This window comes from Polypterus senegalus, chromosome 13, assembly GCF_016835505.1.
Source record: "Polypterus senegalus isolate Bchr_013 chromosome 13, ASM1683550v1, whole genome shotgun sequence".
NCBI lineage: Eukaryota > Metazoa > Chordata > Cladistia > Polypteriformes > Polypteridae > Polypterus > Polypterus senegalus.
In genome coordinates this window covers 53,137,626-53,158,965 of record NC_053166.1, presented here as the reverse complement: position 1 = coordinate 53,158,965, position 21,340 = coordinate 53,137,626, and the positions used below count along the sequence as shown (strand labels likewise).

General features: G+C 34.5%; 1 protein-coding gene across 3 annotated transcripts in view; it reads right to left on the bottom strand.

The window, feature by feature from the left end:
- Window positions 1-490: 490 nt before the first annotated feature.
- The window catches only part of crebrf (creb3 regulatory factor), a 58,310-nt gene continuing 37,460 nt past the window's right edge, over window positions 491-21,340 (bottom strand). For all 3 annotated transcript variants that reach the window (XM_039776514.1, XM_039776515.1, XM_039776516.1), the window contains exons 7-9: window positions 18,585-18,658; window positions 17,994-18,116; window positions 491-8,573 (exon numbers count right to left, since the gene is read on the bottom strand). In XM_039776514.1, the coding sequence (XP_039632448.1) occupies window positions 8,455-8,573; window positions 17,994-18,116; window positions 18,585-18,658 (316 nt within the window). In that variant the 3' untranslated portion in view covers window positions 491-8,454. The remainder of the gene's footprint in view (window positions 8,574-17,993; window positions 18,117-18,584; window positions 18,659-21,340) is intronic.

Here is a 21,340-nt window from a genome sequence, read left to right as displayed (position 1 = left end):
TAAAAATGAAACCACTGTTAATAGATCGTGCCCAACAAGCATATATGTGAGCTACACTTATAGACATGACTGTTATGATCAAGTTACTGTCTAGTTTCAGCAGGATTATACAACTGCAGAGTTGCGTAAAATGTCACTGAAGATCTATAACAGAGCACTTAGCAGTGAATGAAACACGGCCTTCATAATGAGATATATCGGTACACCCAGGGAGAACACAAAACAGACTATGCAGCTACACAGTTCATGCTAGTTGTCAGTATAGTCTGCCAGACACGTCTGAGGGCACACATTATTTGCACAAAAAATTTTTGACCTGTCATGCTGACTCACTGTACAAGCTGCACGATGTTACCAGCAATTACACAAGTTCTATGGACAGTAATCTGGGCTTGTGCAGAAGGAAATGTAACTCACTGCAGAGCTTTATACCTTCCACATGTTTAAACTCGGTTTTTCTTACAGGTGGTCCCTATATGCAGGTATCAGATTTGAATTTGGTATACCCACACTAAACCAATCAAGAAAATGTACAGGAATTCTACCCGGTTTAGAAGGAGCAAACCTAATTTAGTTTTACTCTTTTTTTTTTTTTAACAATTCAAGCGATTCTATGCTCCTTAATATTAAATTGGTACAGAAACAGCTAGCAGGATTGTCATTTTTTTTTTTAAGAGCCAAAGTGGTTACAAGTTGAGGCGCAATGACCAGTTTATGTGACTATTCAATGTTGTTACTGTATATCTAGCCATTTCGAAGGTTAAGCAATGCATTTACACAAAACTTGTTTTTTTTTAATATAAATAGTCTGAATTTGAATAAACAAGCCAAAATATTTAAAAAATACACAATTTTCAGCAAGTGTATTGATTGGTCAACAAGAAAAACAACACAGATCATAAAATGATTCACTTTGCTAAATGATTTGAGGTTGACACAATGCAACCTTTCATTAAGTTGAGTCAACATTTCCAAGCAGAAATTCAATTATTTTGTACCTGTATGAGAACTTGCTTCTGCTGCTGTCTCTTAGCTAAATGTAACCAGTCACTGCATCTCAGCTGTACAGATATGAACATCTTTCCTATTCAGCTCCTGTATCCTACACATCTACATTTGCAGTTGAAGTACAATTAATATTTTTTTTGAAAAAGGAATAAAGAAAGCTGAAAACTATATGGCATAAACATAGTGGTACAAACTAGTAAAAAAGGCAAAAAAACTGATCCATTTCCAGACTTGTGCAATATTTTACAGACCTAGATCTAAGTATAAAAGAAATACAAAATACCTGGTTACAGCAAACAAAAATAAATTACACAGAATACAAATGAGAAGCAAGTTCAAAATGGTTCTGAATCAAACAGAGCACACACTCTTTGGATAGTCTTTTTGACTACGAGGCTGGGCACCAGGTACCAGATAGAGTACTGAGTAGCAGTAAGAAATAGGCCTCGCCTGCTTTTTAGCTAACTGGTACACAAATAACCAGCAATCAAAGCACTGTGCATCTTAGGCTTGTTTTAGGAGTCCTTCGGTTGGACAGAAATGGATGGCACGCAGGCCATTCTGCTTTGGGAACCTGGATGGGCCCACACCTCATTTCCAAATAATTTAGATGGAAGACTGCATTTTATATTTAGTCGTTTTGCTTAGTTATTGAAACAGGACTACTTTGAACTTCTCACTGTCCCGCGTGTGTAAAACTGGATTTCAGAATTGAGATAATTTGACCTAAGCAATTTAAGTTTCAAAAAACATGTCACAAACCTTAAAAATACAATTTTAATTTTTACATTTTAATGGTAAGGCACCTGATAGAGCAGGCTTCTTTGTAAGGTTTACTGTATGTTAAACTGTGATGTTTCACTGTTAATTAATTACTGCATGTTAATTTTACATATACATACGTATATATATATATATATATATATATATATATATATATATATATATATATATATATATATATATATATATATATAGGTGAACAAGAGATGGATTCCATCATAAAAAAGTAAATGCACATTATGACCTGTGTGGCTTCACTTTTGCTTTCATTTGTTCAGTCTCAATGATCTCTACGGTTTGGAGGTTCTTGCCAAAAGAACTCTTTATGTTTAGCCAAAAATGAAGTGCACTATGATACACATAGAACAAGTGCTGGCAGTGCTTTGTCACTTTCATGTGGTACGTTTGATAGCTGACATGAAAATTAACAGCACAAGGGGAAACATGATCAGGTATGCAATAATGAATCATGTTATGAAATAGAATATTCAAGATGCAGTTTTTACCTATAAATTAGCTATGACTATGTAAGGAAAAAGTCTAAAGAATGGGTTAATATTGACAAAAAAACTCCCGCATCAGCTTCAATGAACAGAAGAAACACAATCAACTGAAAGATAACAGATCATGTAAGCTTATGTTAAATCAAACTATTTAAGCATCTTGCAAGGGAGGTTGTGAAATAAAGCTGCCTTTTTAAAATAAATGTTTTTCACCTCTTCCTCCACAAAGATTAAAATAGATATTGTCACGCATGCACACATGAGGCCTTCCTTCTCTTACAGTTACAGTCGCGGAAAACTGCCCAGTGACGGAAGCTGATTCTGCCTCTTCTAGTCTAGCCGCTATAAAGTTGAGGTGCTCCTGGCTGGGATCATCTCATTCCAGAGAAAGCAGACCAGAGGATATGAGCTTCCATCTGAAACACAACCTCTACAGAGCTTTAAATTATCCTCAGCCCAGTTGGGCTAATTTTCCTTTGTTTATTTAATAATAAGAATACGAATAATACATTGTATTTATATAACTCCTTTCCCATGTGTTTATTTACGCCATCGAGCACCTGTTCTTTTTGGGACTGCAAATATTTAAAGAGGTGACACAGTTGGTGCCCCAAGATTTCCTTTTGTGGACACTGTGTTCCCTTGGTCAGCGACAATATAAAAATCCTCATGTTCCATACTAAATCTGCAATCATTTTACATTATTAAGACATAAAGGCCTTACTCAACAAGAAAGTTCTGCAGCCAGAATTAGGCTTTGGAAGAATAAAGAAAAGTTGATGGGAGAGGCTTGCTTACGCCCATCAGAAACAAAGATAATGGGCGATTCTAGTCCTTTTTTTTCTAATTAATTTTACAGGAAAATATTTTTCTTTGATGGGCTACTACATCTTTAGCACAGCAAACACTCACTTGAGTAAGCCATAGTGAAAGCAACACATGTCTTAATTTGTGCTGGACTTTTTTTGAGGAATCCATTGTTAACTGCAAAAATGTGGTATTGACAGCCCATCCCTTTAAAAGTACAGCACTCAAGTGACTAAATGCTCATTTCAAAATATTAAGACAACAGCAAAGGGTGCACCATGATGTCTTTATCAAGAACATTGCATGTCTAACCTAAGTTAGAAAAAATGTCACAGGTTCCTAACCCACGTCAAAAATTATCAACTAATTAATATACACTCCCGCCCTATGTCTCTTAATAACACTTGTAGGGTGCCAGTCTAGCAGTAGTTACAAGCACGGCTAACTGTAAGAAGAAAAAAAAGAAAGCTCTGGCCTTGTGTTTAGAGAACAGATGTCTAAAAACACAGTTCTGTCTCACTCACAGGACAAAAATCTGCATAGTGCTCAGCATTGGCTTTACAGACAACTACAAATGAAACATAAAAGCGTGCCAGAAAAAAAAAATCAGTTGTGTCTCCTGTTATCCTTCTTCAGGATATAGCTATAATATACAGTATTTACTATGATAAAATAAAGTAAAATGTGTACTTTTTTTTCTTTTCTTAAATTCAATAGAGGAAGCAGATATCTGTTACTGATACTGAAGTACAACCCTTTCTAGACTGTTTAAATGCCACAGAGTCCCCTGGTTATAATGTAAAGCTGCACAGCTTGCATTCGTCTTATTAAAAAGTAAAAACTCACAAGAACATTTTACTAGTACTTGGTGACCACATAAGACAATACCACTACTACACAGCTGCTGGCGCCTCTGTTTGACAAGCCCTCCTACACATATTGTCTGTTTGTTTTTAGCTAGTGATCCTGCAGACAAACAGGCTGTGCGTTTAGGTCAGCCTTCAAGATTCGTCTGTCCAACCTGTGCAATTCTTGTTTCCTTTTTTTTTTTAAAACTTTGTGCAACTTTTTCTTGTTAATGGCTAGGATTGGAAAGGTGTTAGGAGTTTCTATCCTTTCAACTTTCTTTACAGTACTATTTGGGTATTGTCATTTTTTAAGCCATTCACAAGATGAAGTTTGTGTGAATATGCCTGGACACTCTTTCCATTATAAGTAAACAATATAAAAATTCAACATCTGGAAACACCCAGGACAGACATGTCTACATTGTACACCAACCTGAAGAACACCCTAAGTAAAATACACTTTCCATAGGAAATGTTTACAGAATGCAAAATAGAAATATGACACTGCAGTCACAATCACTTGAAAACCCTGAAAACAAGGTCTGCCTGCCAGCTTTCAAGAACTATTTTATGCCACTTCCAGGGTTCTTGGGTCAAGTGTTACTGCAGCAATCCAACTAGCCCAGGGTTTAGCAGCAAAATGGCAGAAATACACAAGTATTTATTTCTTTATTAAACAAAGTGCCTTTTCTCGTATATTCAACCATGTAATATAAATTTAACATTTACAAGAAGAAACATAGCTTATAATTCTATTTACAAAGTGAAACACTGCTGGATTTGAGACAGACTAGTAATGGAAAAAACTATCTGCAGTACTCTAGAAACTAAGAACGCATTAAAATAAATTCTATTTTTTTACAAAGTGAAATATTATTGGTAAAGCATTTTTTAACCTTAGATTATTTACTGGGGGGAAAAAAACCCAGACTGTTTTTTTCTGAAACAGTTCAGGAAAGCACAAAAACAAAGCCTACAAACAGAAGTATGGGAAATTCAAAGATGGCACCACTCATTTCTAGGAGCAGTGCACTTTCAGTTGCCTAAAAAACAAACACCTCTAAAATTGTTTGTTTATGACTTATATCTTTCATTTATAGTAATTCCAAAGGAATACACTTTTAAAAATTAAACACTTTTAAGTATCAAAATGGAAAGGATATGACATAACCTGAGGTAAGCATAGGGTTCTGTTTTAGCGCGAGACTTTCAAACTATGAAAACGAGTGCTATTTTCCAAGTGCAAAATTGAATAATTGGCGGAGCCCTTGGAAAATAATTACGCCTTGGCAGCTGTGCAAAAAAGCCACCTATTTTGTTACAAAAAGGAACCAAGTGTGCTCTTTATAATAAAGAGTGAGCATGAAGCAGTTTTGTAGTTGTTTTCATTTTTCTTTCCATTTCTGAAAGTGACTAATTATTGATATGCATCTTCTCTGGTGGAGATAACATGTGAAGAAAGGAAAGGGCTAAAACTAAAATGTCCAAAGCTGACATGCGTCAATACCTTTTGAGTTAATTTGTGATAAAGCTTCACTATAGATCAGTAGCAACTCATCTTACATTTAGCAGCAAATCTAATATTTTCTCCTCCATTTCATACATACTCACTCTGTTATGACTGCCTTGATACTCTAACATCAGTTTTATATCTCGCCTTAAAAAAGAAGGGAGATGAAAACTTCAGGCTTCTGTGTGATTCTGCAACAGTAACATATACGCAAACCAAATGCTTTCACAAGGAACAAAAGAAATTAACTGACCATTGGATGAAGATACAACTCAAACTTTGTAGATCTGTGCTGCATCTCACTCCCATACACATGGTTTACAATACTGCAAAACCAAGTGCACATGATTAAATTAGAAGATAACTCAAAAGGAATACAATAACAGAAGTAAATATGTATCACTTAACTTGGATGTGGACACATTTTAGAGCAACAGATTAAAACAGCACAATATTTCAGAAAATATGTTCATGGCTCTATTTGTAGTATCTGAAAAATGTATCATTTTTCCCATAATTTGATCATTTTTTATTAGTACAACTAAATACCTTTTATTTTTCTTTCGGGTTATTCCTACTGTTCATGTGCATATGTTTAGGTTTACAGCATTATTTTTAATTTAAAAAAGTAAATTTTACAGCTTTATTTTGGTTTCTGTTGCAGAGACAATGTGTAATTTTCCAGTACTGTCCACAAAATCAAATAGATGCCTGGAAAACTATAGAAAGGACAGAGCCAGATAACTTTCATGTAAAGTGCCTGTCCATACAGAGTAACACTTTAAACAGGATAATAAGTTATTGAGGATGAAAAAAGTAGTGAGGCCACCGAGGAAAAATAAGATATACAAGAAAAGTGCATACTATTATCTGGAATAGTGCATGGATGCAACAAAATAAATGATTGTAAATTATTCTCTGGGTAAATGTACTGTTCAATGGATAAATTACAAATCTCTGTATTATATCTTCAATTATTTGGTTTGAAATGCACAACACTTCCACAACACTTTAACTGAACATTTCAAAGTAATTTTAAACTGGGAACAATGCACATGTGCAGACAGACATCTGTTTTATCTAAGAATTTCTTATCAGTTTTGTTGGCCAAGTCCACAAATTTCTGCTGCAAGACTTTATCATCTTAGTAGAGTGTTTCAAATTCACAATTAAACAAAAGAGTATATGTGTAGGTGTGAGTGTGTGTGTGTGTGTATGTATATGCATTATATATAGATACACACACAATTTAAAATTCCCTATCAAAAATAAATCATATCTTGCTGAATTTAATGCAAAAACAAGATAACCTCAGGTTATTCTACAGTGCAAACACAAAGCAAAAAGCCTTTTTAGTTAAATATATTTGAAATGGAATATTCTGCAACATCAACAAAAATGTTTAGGCTACTTTTACAAAAATATATATAACTGTTCTTTTTTACTTTAACTTTTTACAGTCTATGAGCTAGAACTTTAGAAATATAACATGCACAATAACATTAATTGAAAATCTGGCAACTCAGGAATAATTTTATATATATTATATATATACTTTTATATGTATAAACTATACAAATACTAACCTTTTGGTTATTTCTGGTAACATGCTAAATAAAATTATACACAAAATGCTTCATATGTTCACCTATTCTATTTTCTCTTAATGGCAGTACATAACTTACTGCTTTAAAAAGAAAAGATAATTCCAAAACTCTCTTCCTAATAATCTACTTTTAGAAGCCACTTGCAGGAACTGAAAACTTTATATATAGAGTATATATCAATGCTCCTTCTGTAGATAGTTGGACCCACACAAAAACTTCACAGTTCATTTTAAACCCCCTACCACGTTTTCTACATTCAATACGGTATCAGGTAAGCTGTGCAAAACCTTACTTAAACTGGCTGTTTGCCATTTTTGTTGCATTCGTCTTTGGTACAAAAAACAAACAATCAAAATATAGTGTGCAAATAGTTTTTCCGGTCAATACGGAAAACTAAAGTTTTTTTTTTTCAGAGCCATCTTATGATACAATACACAGACTCTGTGGCATATATCTACATTTTCCAAATATTCCTATGTACATTCAAAATAGTTTAAAGAACTAAAATACATTACAAATCCACAAGTTCTCCATCTATACACCTTTCAAACTATTTTCCTTTTGTAAAAAGTATACCTTCTTTAAACATTTGTTTTAACTTATTTTAAATACAAGGCACAATGAATATTACTTTGTACGTAGACATGAAGTTATACATCAAGCTTAGGAATTGAAAACTTTAAATGCTGTATTAGCAAAGCATACAAAGTCTAAATGTCGTATGACTTCAACCAACGGGTATGGAAGAAAGTATAGATCATACTAGCATCTTGTTCACATATTTAAGTATTTTGTTTGGAACCAAGCTACCTATGCCAATGCACATCTTTTGTTCCAATACATCATCAGACTACAGTTCCCTTTTTCCTCTTGCTGATACCTGCTGAAAGGGAATAATGGAACCACCAACAGTCCTAACATGCTTGAGTAATCAGAGCACAAAATCTGAAGACAAACTCAGCATTGCCATTCCTGACAAGCAGCCCTCACTTTACCTCAATGGAATCATTAAACCAAATAAATATACCACAAAAAATCTTTCCCAGATCTTGACCTTCAACAAATCTCATGCTCTTAGTATTTAGCATTTACTGTACACATACCTACAATTACTTAGCATTTAAGATTTGAATCTTAGCACATATCAGCCAGTGTTGTTCTGCCTAGTTATCAACTTCACAATTTGTAACTAGTGGCTAACCACATGCACAGATACAATAAATGCAGAATCATGATTTTGTTTTTCTTGAGGATGTCAGACTCTTCTAAATAACATGTTTAGAGATTTCAGGATTTAAACTGACATGCAAAACATAAGGTGAATAGAGTGTCATAAAAATGGCATGGAGGGTCTTCTGTCTGGAAACCTTTTGGCTGATGGCAACTTATTACACTTTTGAAGTTGGCACTCGAAGACCAACAAGGCCCCCTGTTGGATCTCCACCAGCAGTCTTTTCCAAAATCTGATTTACAAAATCCGACGTCTGTCCAGCTACTGGAGGGTTTACTAAAAAGAAGAAGGAAAAAAAAAAAAAGCACACAAAAAGCACATTATTAAATATTAAGAAAACAACTTACATAAAGCTTATAAATTCAATGAGATAAGGTGAAAACAATATTCAAGTAAGGTTAATGAAAATTTTCAGAATTTGTTAGACAGTAAAGAAAAATGCATATATTTAAATATAAAAGCACAACAATATCACAGAAGTAAACAGAAACTGCAAATGTTTCTCTTATGTTTGTTAAAATTCATCACTGCAAATACAGATAAAACATCCAAGAGATTATCTTGAGGATAATCCTTTGTATATGAAATACACTGTATGTGTTAAACAATATACAGTAAATCTATATATTAGCACTTACTTGACTGATCATTCACATTTGCTCATCGTTATTCCATTGCAACTGAAAACTAAAGTATGGTATGCTCTAGAAATCTTAAGGAGCTTTAGATTCTTTTCACAGTTCACAAAGATTTATTTTAGGAGTGAGTATGAAAACCACTCCACAAGACAGAATAAGAAACTTTGCCATGAGCTTTGTAAATGTATACTGTATATTCAGCAGCTTTAGAGATGCCAAACGTATTACAAAAGTAATAAAGTTTATAAATGCAGTGTGAGATGAGATCAAAATTTTTTTTTACTAACACCTGACATATGTATATAAATATGTACATATGTAATATAACATATTATTATTAAACCTACTTAAAACATATTCAGGAGTACAGAGTGCCAAAGCCTCATCTCAGCCAAATCAGGCACAACGTAGGAGTCAATGCTGTATTGCAGTAATTGTCAAACTTCGTCCTAGGACTCCACCTGCCTGCCGGCTTTTGTTTCAACCAACTTCTATTTTTAACTCTAACCCTAGCCTAATTAAGTAAGCTGTTACTTCCTAGTCTCAATGTTGGGGGTTATTGTAGAAATTACAAAATTAAGTTTGGTAAAGTTTTATTAGAATGTGCTAAAAATGTATATATGTTACGTGAGTATAACTGTATAATTTAAGTATTTTTTAACTTGGATTTTAAGATTTTCATACTTCATGATTGTCATTCTGCTTTTCCAGAATGACGGTCTATATTTATTAACAAGCACTTTGGTGATTCTGATGCTTAAGCAACTGTAGCCTTTCTGCATTCAAGGTCATCTGCCTAGGTGTATCCTCTACTTGTTGTTAGTTGTCATTTCTAGGATACAACTAAGGGAATAAACTACAGAAAAAGGTAAACTATTAGGAAAACAGCAAAAGAGAGTTATGCATTTAAAACTATAGGAAAAATACAAGACATTTTAAAATATTTGCAAGTATAAAACTCACACTGCTTTGCTATTCTTAATGCAGAATAAGAACAGAAAAAAGGGCAGCTAATTAAATAATATCAATTGGAGGTAAAATGATTCCCTGATTTTTCAAGTCCCCAGGCCCGAGTTTGAGAAGCACTGCTGTATGGGGCACCAGTCTGATTCAGAACCTGCCCAAACAAAGAACCAATTCGGAATCACCAATAACAACAATTGTGACTAAAGAAGACCTCTTTACCTAACATTGGCAAAATATCATACTGTCGAGTACTACTAGCCACCCTACTACTTGGTAATGTATCCTACATTTCTATGAATATCTACAGCATGTGAAGAAAAACTATTTTTTGAAAAATTTACTCTTAACCAGCTTCCATCTGTGCCCTGCGCTTTGTTGAAGAATTTATTTTAAAGAACAGGTTGGAATCCATTATTCTAATTCCTTAAATACTGTAGGTATAATCCCTTCTATCATGTCTACTCTTAGTCTCTGTCTGCTGGAAAATATTCAGCTTTTAAATTATTTCCTCATACTTCATACCCTTTAGTCCTGGAATTGGCTTACTTGGGTTTTCTCTGGACATTTTCTAGTGCTTTCAAACAGTATGTTTTTTTTTGTAATACAAATTCCAGAACTGCACTCAGTATTCCACAGAAGAGCTCACTAGTGTGTGGTATTTCTTCCAACAATTTGTACTCAACACATTAGAAATTTGACAAACGAAAGGAAAGCATTCAATCCATCAAGTCTGTTTGTTTAGCTGATAGCTAGGCTATCATCTACATACTTCCTAAATGTTGTCAAGGTTTCTCCTTCAACTACATGACTCAGACGTTTGTTTCTGATTCACACAACTCTTTGACTAAAGAAGTGCTTCCTGGCTTCAGTGTTAAATGTACTTCCCCTTAATTTACAATGGTGTCCTCACATACGTGATTCACCATTTAGTGGGACGAATTTAGCAGGATCTACTTAAATACATTGTCCTATGTAATCTAACATACTATTAACCTTCTTAATTGATTCTGTACACTGTCTGAATGTAGACAGTGCTAAGTCATCTGCAACTCCTGTATGTAACCATATTCAATACACTGTATTTACTTCTCACATGCAAACACTTTACATCTATTTACATTAAATTTCATCCGCCATATAGAGTATTCTTATATGCACACACATAACCAGGTTAATATGAATAGCCCATATAAGGCAGTTAATCCACGTTTATGTGAGCAAAGTAATCTTCTGGAGTTCTTCCAGAAAATGCTCCGACACAAATAAACTGCATAAAAGAGCTAAACATCATCATCATTTCAAATTGATGCTTTATTTTTAGGCTTCTGTTACTGGACTGCAAGCAGCACACTCTTTCTTTCTGGCTATGCAATGGGGCATCATGTATAAACGGTGTGTACGCACAGAAATGTTGCGTAAGAACGTTTCCACGTTCAAATCGCGATGCATAAAACATAAACTTGGCGTAAAGCCATGCATATTTCCATGGTACCTCATACCCTGTCGTACGCAAGTTCTCCACTCGGTTTTGCAGACTGGTGGCAGCCAGCATCAAAGCAGTGCTACTGTTTCTGTGTGGTTATCCTTTCTTTTCATGATGCGGCTTTATAAATACACTGAAATTAACCGCATATTGTTTATTAGTTTAATGCATCTGATTGTAATTAACCAGTAACAATATAACGATCCACAGAATGGTAAAACTATTCCAAATACCATAGCTGCTTTAGCATTGTTACTCTCACTGCACCTTATTTTACTTCTTTCAGCTGCTCCCGTTAGGGGTTGCCACAGCAGATCATCTTTTTCCATATTACTCTCACTGCACCACTCGGAGCAGCTGATCGGAAAGAGAATTATCGGTATTCAGCATCAAGCACACGTTGCCTGAGCCATGCTTCCTATTTAAACTGTTTCTCATACGGCAAACGCTTCAAACCTTTCCTGTATGGACCTCGCGGTTCAGAAAGAGTTTTATCCCAAGAGCTCTTAACACACTCAATCAAGTGCTTCTTGTAGAACGATCTGTATTTATAAGTAGAATTACCTCAGTGTAAACTTGCACTACAGTTATAATATTGCACAACCTGAGTCACTTCATAAAGTGTGTATTTACATATGATGACAATATCATTTTTAAGATGAAATGCAGCAAAATATGTTTATTATATTATACAGATAAAACTTTAACTTCATTTAAATAATCTATATTGTTAATAATTAAAGGTTGTTCCTGCCTCGCACTGTATGCTTCACTGGGACTGGCATGAAGGATAGAATAATTAAACATGTACTACGAAGATATTTCAATGTTCCTTAAAAGTTTTGAAGAATCGGCGCTCTAAGCTTACAGATGGCTTAACGTCTATTACAGAGCTGATTGTGAGGCAATCGGTTACTTGGAGAAAGAAAAGGAAGGACAGGAATTGGAGGTTAGTACGTTTGAAAGAGACAGTACTGCAGGGGCGGCCCTGTGCAGGTGCACAGTTTGCACCTGCACAGGGCTGCCAAATCCCAGGGGCTGCCACGCCAATATATATTGAATATAAAACAAAAAGAGAAAATAACGACACAGCTAAAAACACAGCAGCAAATTTCAACAACAATTAAACGCTTGTGTCATGAGCACGAGGCGACTATGCAGTGTCCCCAACAGACATGGCCATCCGACGTGCATAAGATACCATATTGACATTGGCAGGTGAAAGGTCCACCGATTCTTTCTCTGCCCAGGGCTGCCACGAGCCTAGAGCAGCCCCTGAGTAATGCTGTAATAAATTATTTCATCGAAGGTCGCGCACAATCACTGCGCCACGGTGTTCCTATGTTTAATAACGTACTTTAACTCCTATCATCATGAAAATGATATCACGTATACATCTCAGTATTTTAGTTATTCAGAGAGCTGTAATATCACAAATGTAATGGATTCTGTGTCCTGTCGGAGGTACAGAAAGCCCATTTAAGAAGCACGTAGTGATTCTCACTCATAGAACACATAGAAGAACACATACAAAACAAAGCATTTAACGTGCTACTTTACTTACGATGTGATTTGAGAAACTAGTTAATTAAATGATTTTAAGATGAACTTTATAATGCTCTACTTTAATGACAAAATAAACTACGTGATTAAAGTGGAAATTTTGAGACTGAAGTTGATACTTCATGCTTTTTCCCCAGTGTGCCTTTTTTTTCTCTGTACCCTAATAATCTTTCATATGACACTCAGACGGTGGGCTACGACTTGCCTTTTCACGGCAACTTTGATATGTGATAACTTCTTTTTTTATTTTGGGCACTGTGCGACTTTGTGACCTTGAGCTTTTGAGTTTCTCCGACACGCTATGTCACTCGATCAGCTTCCTTTTGTTGTTTATACCACTGTTTAAACCAACAAATAGTATGTTTTTCCTTCCCTCCACTTGGTATTCGCTGAAATTCTTCCATTTTCCCTCTTGCTTTTCCCATTGTCTTTTCACAGAACGCTGAGCTTAAGGGCTATTTATATTTATTTGCATATTCAAAGAGGCGTAATTCTGTGAGGAATTAGGGCGGAACAGCAGGTGCGTGCACGAGCGTTACTTTTCACACTGACCGGGATTTATATAGTGGAAGAACGCGGAAGTTGGCAAACACACAGATTCCTGCATCTGGGTTTTTCTGTGCGTAAGCACATTTCGGCTTTTATGCTTACGTCATGTTATAGTGCAAATTCTTTATTTTTTACCCATTATTTTAAAAAGTAATCAGACTACATAATACATTTTACTTTTAACGTCTTGCCCTGCTGGTCTCGAGATTGTGTTGTGGAGTTTGAACACTGTACTTTCAGCTCATCAACATAAATTTAGCAATCTCTGAAATAGTGAGACAAATTATTTTAGTCAGGAAAATGAATAATGTGATTGCCCAGACATTTGCCTCAGGAAATGTAGTTTGTGGACGCTTTTACCCATACCGACAGAAAGCATGTGCAAAGCAAACAAAATGCATAGGCTGACAGAGTGCAACGGGCATACAGTTAACAAAATCTTCAACAATAACCTGGTTAAAGGTTTACATGGCCACATAATCAGATTGTTCACAGAGAAATTTACCACTATTAACTAGGTTTCTAACACACCAATAACCCGGTTTCTTTTACTAGAATAACGATGTACATAGCATTTTAGAAACCAGGTTTCTATGTATAACCAGGTTATTGAGCATGTAAATGTACCTAGTATCTGAACTCTGTCCCGGTCCATTTATTAATGATTCTGCTGACCAACATACTCCACCTAATTTAATGACATCAGCAAACATAATCAGCATGTTAGTTACATGTTTAACAAAATAACTAGGGGGCTCTGCCCCCTGCTCGCTTCACTCACCAACCCCCTGTGCTGTCTGTGTGGAAGTTCTTTCCACATAGACATGAGAAAGGTAAAGAACTTGGACATATTGGACCCCTGAGGCAGCAGTGCTAACTTTGGTGTCACCTTTTAAGAAAATCTAAATATGCACATGCATGCATACACATGCACAAATATATACATTCTTAAACCCTTTAATTGAGTTTGGGGGTCAGCAGTCAGATGCCATGCGATAGCACTGTGTGCAAAACTAGAATCAACCAATGACCATAAGGTCATTTGCCATAGTTTTTAATTATCTGCTCTGAAGGTGGTATTACAATACACACCCATAGCTTTCTTCCAGTTTAACACTGCTTAGTTGTTAGCTCACCATAGACAACACCCTCCACAAATCAAACCAACAATAAAAAAAACAAAAAACAAAAAAACATAAGCAGATTACCTCACAGGGCGCAAGCCAATAATGGCAACTCCAACATTTAATATCAACTCTAGGCATTAAAGTTATGAACATCATCACTGGTAGCTATACTATAATTTACAAAAGCAGAACTTAAAATGTTCTTTCTTAGCAGTAGATTCTGGGCTGGTCATTCTCTGTCATAGCATTGTATTTATCACTCGAAACAGCGATTTTTCATAGTGAGCATACAGTACATAGCTTAAACAAACTATTGTGATTGTACTCATACTGACAATGAACTAGTTTTGCTCCTAGTCAGTGAACTTTACAATCAAATGACACCTGAGTGGTCAGATGATGTATGTTTTCCAGAAAGGAAAAAAAAAGATGGATTTTTAATTAACATTAACTATTGCACCAGTGTATACAACATCATGGTGTGCAGCAATGTGTACAGTGCAAAGGCTACACAAGTGACTGCATTAAGTCTTGCCTAAAATAAAGGGTAGGTTCTTTATTACAGCTACATGCTATATTATTTGATTCTGTAAATATAAAGACAACTAGTGGCAACAGATCAGATGTCTATGCAATAGTAAAGAAAACAGGGTACAGAAAAATAATTATTTGACCACATACATACATACACACACATACACGGTATATCAGTAATAGCTATGATATACCTGGCCAGGTTTTCAAATTAATGTTTTAAATAGACAGTTATCAGGTCTCAAACAACGATAAATGCTTAAATGTTATCCTTTTTCAGCAGGTACAGAGCTGGCTCACTAAAATGCAGTCCCACCCACGTTACTACTGGAAGTGAATCATCAAGCCACAGAGCACAGAATTTTTCAAATGGAGAACTGTAGTGAAGTAAGAACCGGCTATAAAATGGTAGTATGTGAAATATGTTTTTAATCCTGTTATATACCTCAACTGTGCACCTATTGGAAAATAAACTAGATCACTGTGCCACTTCAAAACTGCATTAGGAATTTTGGTAAGCTTATGAGCTTTCCCAATATAGAATGCAAATGTCTGTAGAGTAAATAATACTCAAAAGAAAAACTTACTAAGAATACCTAAAAATAACAATCTGCTTCTTTTTATATAAACACACTGTGTACGTGTTATGAAATGCACATACCAAGGTCTATTTATCAGTAAAGCTGCAATCCACAACAACATCACATTAAAATAAATTAAGATTATTTTATATAACGGTATACTATCCTATGTCATAATACATTACAGCACATTTAAGAGGTAAGCAGTGAAAAAAAAAATGAAAGCATTTTTGACTAGAGCGACTTTTTGGGTTAGTTTAACTTCATTTTTACTTTGAAAACAAAACAGTCTGTTTAGCTCATTTGGAATTTTGCAAAAGTTATTGGGTGTGCCTGTCAAAATTTAACAGGAAAAGTGGCAATACATGCCAAACTTTTTAAACATATAAGCGTACTACAGAATTTACTAATTAACTGTTCGACTGAAAGATAAGTAAAGAGCTACAAGAAACACCAATCCAACAGTTTCTAGGTTAAGGTCTAGTATAATTTCTGTGAATTTCTTGGATTAGGTTTATGCACTGTGCCAAGTCTGGCTTTGGATTCACCAAACCTGATTGCACATCCCTACCACTGCCTCTTTATGGTCTATATTGGAGTTAAATAATGTTTCCCTGAGTTCTGTTTTCACTTTTCCCTTTTCTTCTGTTAAACACAGGTCTGAATCCTCACAAATGTATCTTCTAATCTCATATACGCTAGGTATATGGCATAAGGTGTAGATGCTTCTTGGTCCTTACCCGGCTTGGCATACTCTTATCTCTATTTTTCACAACCCGTGCACATTAGAGGTAATCCCATTGATTTCTAACCTCATATTCTATTTTGTATATTTCATAGCTCTAACCACCAAATATTCCAATTTCTAAAATTTTCATTCACTCCCCATTATTTTTTCTTTTTCTGTTTATAAATTCAATGTGTTTTTAAAGCAAGTGGGGTTTCAATGTCACCTGCTCTTATATCCTTCCTTTGCATAAATTCTCACTCAATCAAAGAGGTTGGTCTTTTCAATTTTACTTGCTTCCTAAAGTTAAATGTATTAAAACTGTCCAGAAAAAGAATACAACAACTAGTCGTCTTAGCTAAAGAACAAATAGTTGAACGCAGTTTTGACGAGACACAGCTGTGCATTGTCAGCCTCATAGCCTGGGTTTTCCAGCAGCAGAGGGTGTGGAGTGCCATCAAAACTATAAAGGATAGTGAGGCAATGAACACATGGTACTCATTGTGTGAAAACCATGTTTTGTGCAGCTTTCAGTAGCAATGACAACACAGTAGCCTATATGTACAGATCTTTACGGCTTCATATTTAGCTCTGCTTCTTTTCGAATTCCAATCCATAGTAGTACTGTATTTATAACTTAAAGAAGTTGTTTATGTTTTAAATGAGTTTGTGTAATTCAAAGACACAAAACAAAATAAAAATCTAAACTCCTGTGTGTATTTTTTCAGAATTCATTCCATCGCACACTCAGTTGTTTCTTACTCATGAAGCTGAATTATGTGTCTGCACATTCATGATATTAAAATATTTTGCATTACACAGCTGTAGTTTCCTAATTTGTAAAAAGCTATTTTAACTAATTTGCACATGTGAAAAATACATACAGTTCAGTTTATGTACAAGACTACTCAGTTTTAGAAATTGTAACTCTGTTTACAACTGAATGTTGTGAAAAAAAGATAGGCATGGTGGTGAAGTGGCTCGTGTTCCTGCCTCATTAATGCAGCATTATGAATTTGAATCCTACATATAAATTTTGTCTGCGTGGAGTTTTGTGTGTTCCCCCTGTATTTGTATAGGTTTTTCTCCAGGTACACTGGTTTTCTTTTATATTCCAAAGACATGAGTATTAGGATAATTGGTTCTGTATGAGTGTGAGGGTGTGTGTGATTAGGCTCTAATACTGGTGGCACTAGCCTTGTGTCAGATGTTTTTGGGCTATACTGTACTCTCTCCCTAATGACCCCGAAGTGTCTTTCAAAGGAAATGGAGTTAAAGTGATATCTACCTCCAATCTACATCAATGCTTTCGGCTATTCCTCCATTCTACAGTATTAGCCCACAAAGTTAAAGGAGTAGACAAGTGGTAAAAGTATGTACACAAGATTACTTGAATATTTACTGCAAAATTTGACATCTTGTCTGACACTGTTGGAATATCTGTTGTATTTTAAAGAACAGTTTAAGCCTTTCAAAACATTATACAATGTCAAAATTGAGTGTAAAAGCATGGTATTACACCTCCTACCTAGAGTTTCTTTGATGAGCTGCTCAAGATTCTCAGTCATGCTGGCTGTTTTTTCCTCTTTTACAAGCTGGATCCGAGTCACAATCTCTTGCTTAATAGCATTTATCACAAACAGAAGACGATCTGTAAATGAATGTATGTGAACTATAAATATGCATATGCTTTTTACAAATTCTAGCACAATCTGGTAAACTCTAAAAGTAAACAATACTAATCATGTAAAAGGAAGCATTTTCATCCGTCAGAAATGGTTTAATTTAAACAGTTTTTTTCAAAAATTCTGAAACAGGAAAAAATATAAGAAAATTACAGAAAATGGAAAAAGTACAAAACTTTTTCACACAAATGTTTTTGCCTTTGTACTGTTTACAGTAGTAGATTTTATAACTTCTCTTTACAAGATTTATAAGAATTAGCTTTTCTCATAAATACACAAAGCAACGCTAAGCTGGTTACCAGCATATCTCTGACATTTCTCACCGAATTGTACAATGTAAAAAATTAACTTTTAAATAACAACACGATACAGTTTTTATTAAGTAAAAGCAAATTACATATATTACAGCTTATACACAGCTGTTTTAGTCATACCATATTCCGTGTTGAGACCCCAGAGTTTGACTTTATTAGCCTCATACTGGGCCTTCTTCTTTAGCCTGCAGGCTCTGCCAAAATAATAAAAAGAATATAAATGTTTAATTTTTCTTAGTTATTATTTTTTTTAAACAGGGCATTCTACACAGCTGGGCACATCCTCCTAGCTTAAATATGAATTAAAAATGAAAAAAATGTTTAAAGTAGTTCTGAATAGACACCTTGCAAGTTCACAAAACAAGTTATTTTTATTCACGTACAAATTTTAATATTATAATATACAGAATAAATAGATATGCATATTACTTTAAACCATGTAAACTTAACCAAGTTATAAAAACTGTTGTAGGATTTTATTTTTGTTTACCAATAACATTAACATAACTTTGTTTTTGTTTTTTAAGTATGTTTGTATATGTTTAAAAATCAATTAGGAGTTCTGATAATCTAATAAGTACATGGATGCAAAGAAGAGGGCTATATTTAGCTTGTCTTTGTTCATGCTGTGATTTAATAGCATGCTTTATAAGCTATTCCTACACACTTACTAAGGAACTGATCTCTGAAAAACATTGGGATTTAATTATTGTAAATACAAACACTGACATGTATTTGCTTCTGAAAATGTTATGCTTTTAAAAGAGAGTGCTTACCTCTGTTAGAAAAGAGATTTTATATCCATTGGTTGGATGGATACATAAGTGGTTTATGTGCTATTTAGGATAGTTATTGAGATGGAGTGGTTAGAGAAGCAAATGTTTACAACTGATTATTAGGAATATGCATTCTAAATATTTTTTAAGTCAAGTGTGGATATTTGAATATAAAAATACCTAAATAATGACTTCAGTTTGTTTGTAATACACCCTGAATGGTTACCCGTATATTCAAATACCCATGCACACACCAACTGATTATTAGTATTTTAATTTTTTAAAAATTGCTTGCCTAACATATTTTAGATAATTTTTGATCTTTCTGGAGGTGATGATAGAGTAAATCTTTGCTATTCTGACTATTCTTCAATCCGTGTTAACAGTAGCATCAGACCTTAGCAATGCAGACAATAAAATTATGTATTAATTTAGTCACCCACTTTATCTATTAAAGAGTCAAAAGGAGTCAGATATTATCCTGTCAGCTTTAGGTTTAAGATAGGAACCAGTTCTATTCTAATGTCTGCCTATATCTGGTTACACTCATGCATACAACCACATTCATGCATAATAGCCCACTGTGTCACCATTCAGAAATATGTTCAATATATAAATAACATTCACAAACCCACTTAATCCAAACAACATTAACATTTCCATGGCTGTATATGAATATATAGTCAGATTAAGAACAAGGTCTTTGAAAGTTACAGTTTATCCTAGTGTAAAAAAAAAACAGCAGTGCGGTAAATAAAGTGAATAAAGTGAAATATTTTTAATAGCTTTTATTTCCATATTTTAAATGTATTGGAAACATTACACATTCAATTCCAAATCAAAGCGTTAACAAATTTTATCAAGTCTGCTCTATTCTTTTACAGGAAGCAAAGAAAATGAATCTGTTTAAAAAAATAGCAGTGCCAATCAACATTTTTCTCTTCAAACTCAAGTTCTCTCTGAGTTTCTATGAATTTTGGAGTTTTGCTTCAAAAACTGCATTTTTAATGTCACCCCACAAGTTTTCATTGGGGTTGAGATCAGAGGACTGACCTGACCACTCCATTACTCAATCCTTTTAGTCAGCAACCAAGATGATGTGTTATTACTTGTGTGTTTGGGGTTGCTGTCTTGTTGAAACACCCATTTTAGGGGCATTTCCTCTTCAGCACACGGCAATATAATCTCTTCAAATATTCTGAGGTATTCAAAATGATCCATGATCCCTGGTGTATGATAAAATGGACCAATACCATTGTATGAAAAACATCCCCATAACATAATTTTTGCACCACCATGCTTCACTGTCTTCACAGTGTACAATGGCTTGAATTCAGTACCCGGGGGTTGTCTAACGTACTGTTGATGACCACTAGACCCGAAAAGAACAATTTTACTCTCATCAGTCCACAGAACATTATGCCATTTCTCTTGGAACCAACTGATGTGTTCCTTGGCAAATTTTAACTGATTCTGCACATGCAGTTTTTTCAACAATGGTGCTTTACAGGGGCTCCTTGCTGATAGCTTAGCTTCGATCAAACGTCTTCTGTCTGTAACAGTGCTAACAGTTAATTTTAGATCATGTTTGGAATGGCCAATTTTATTTAACAATTCAGAAGAAAATATATTATAAATTAACATGTGAAACGTTTGCTTCCCTTCTTTCTTAATAAAAGACAAATAATGACACCTGTTTTTTTCCACAGAATGAATTAATTCTCTAATTAAACTATACCATGCTATTATTTTGAACTAGTCCCTTTTAATGAATGAGTTAAATACTCAGAACAAGTGGTGTGCATGTCATGCCATTTGGGTCTGTTGTTTTTCTATTACACTACTACATCTACAAGTAAATTATTTACCATGCAGAAATATCACTACTAATAACAGTAATTCATCAGGTTACTGAAGTTGTACTACTATTTTTTTTAACACAATGGGTACTTCTGGAAGTGAAAATACTGAAATGCTGGTACTATACCTTTTAGAAACTGGGTTTTTTGATACCTTTTCAGTACCAGTGTACTGTGTAACTCTAATTTTGATATATGTTTACTTTAATATAAACAACTCTTTTAAGCACATATGCTTATC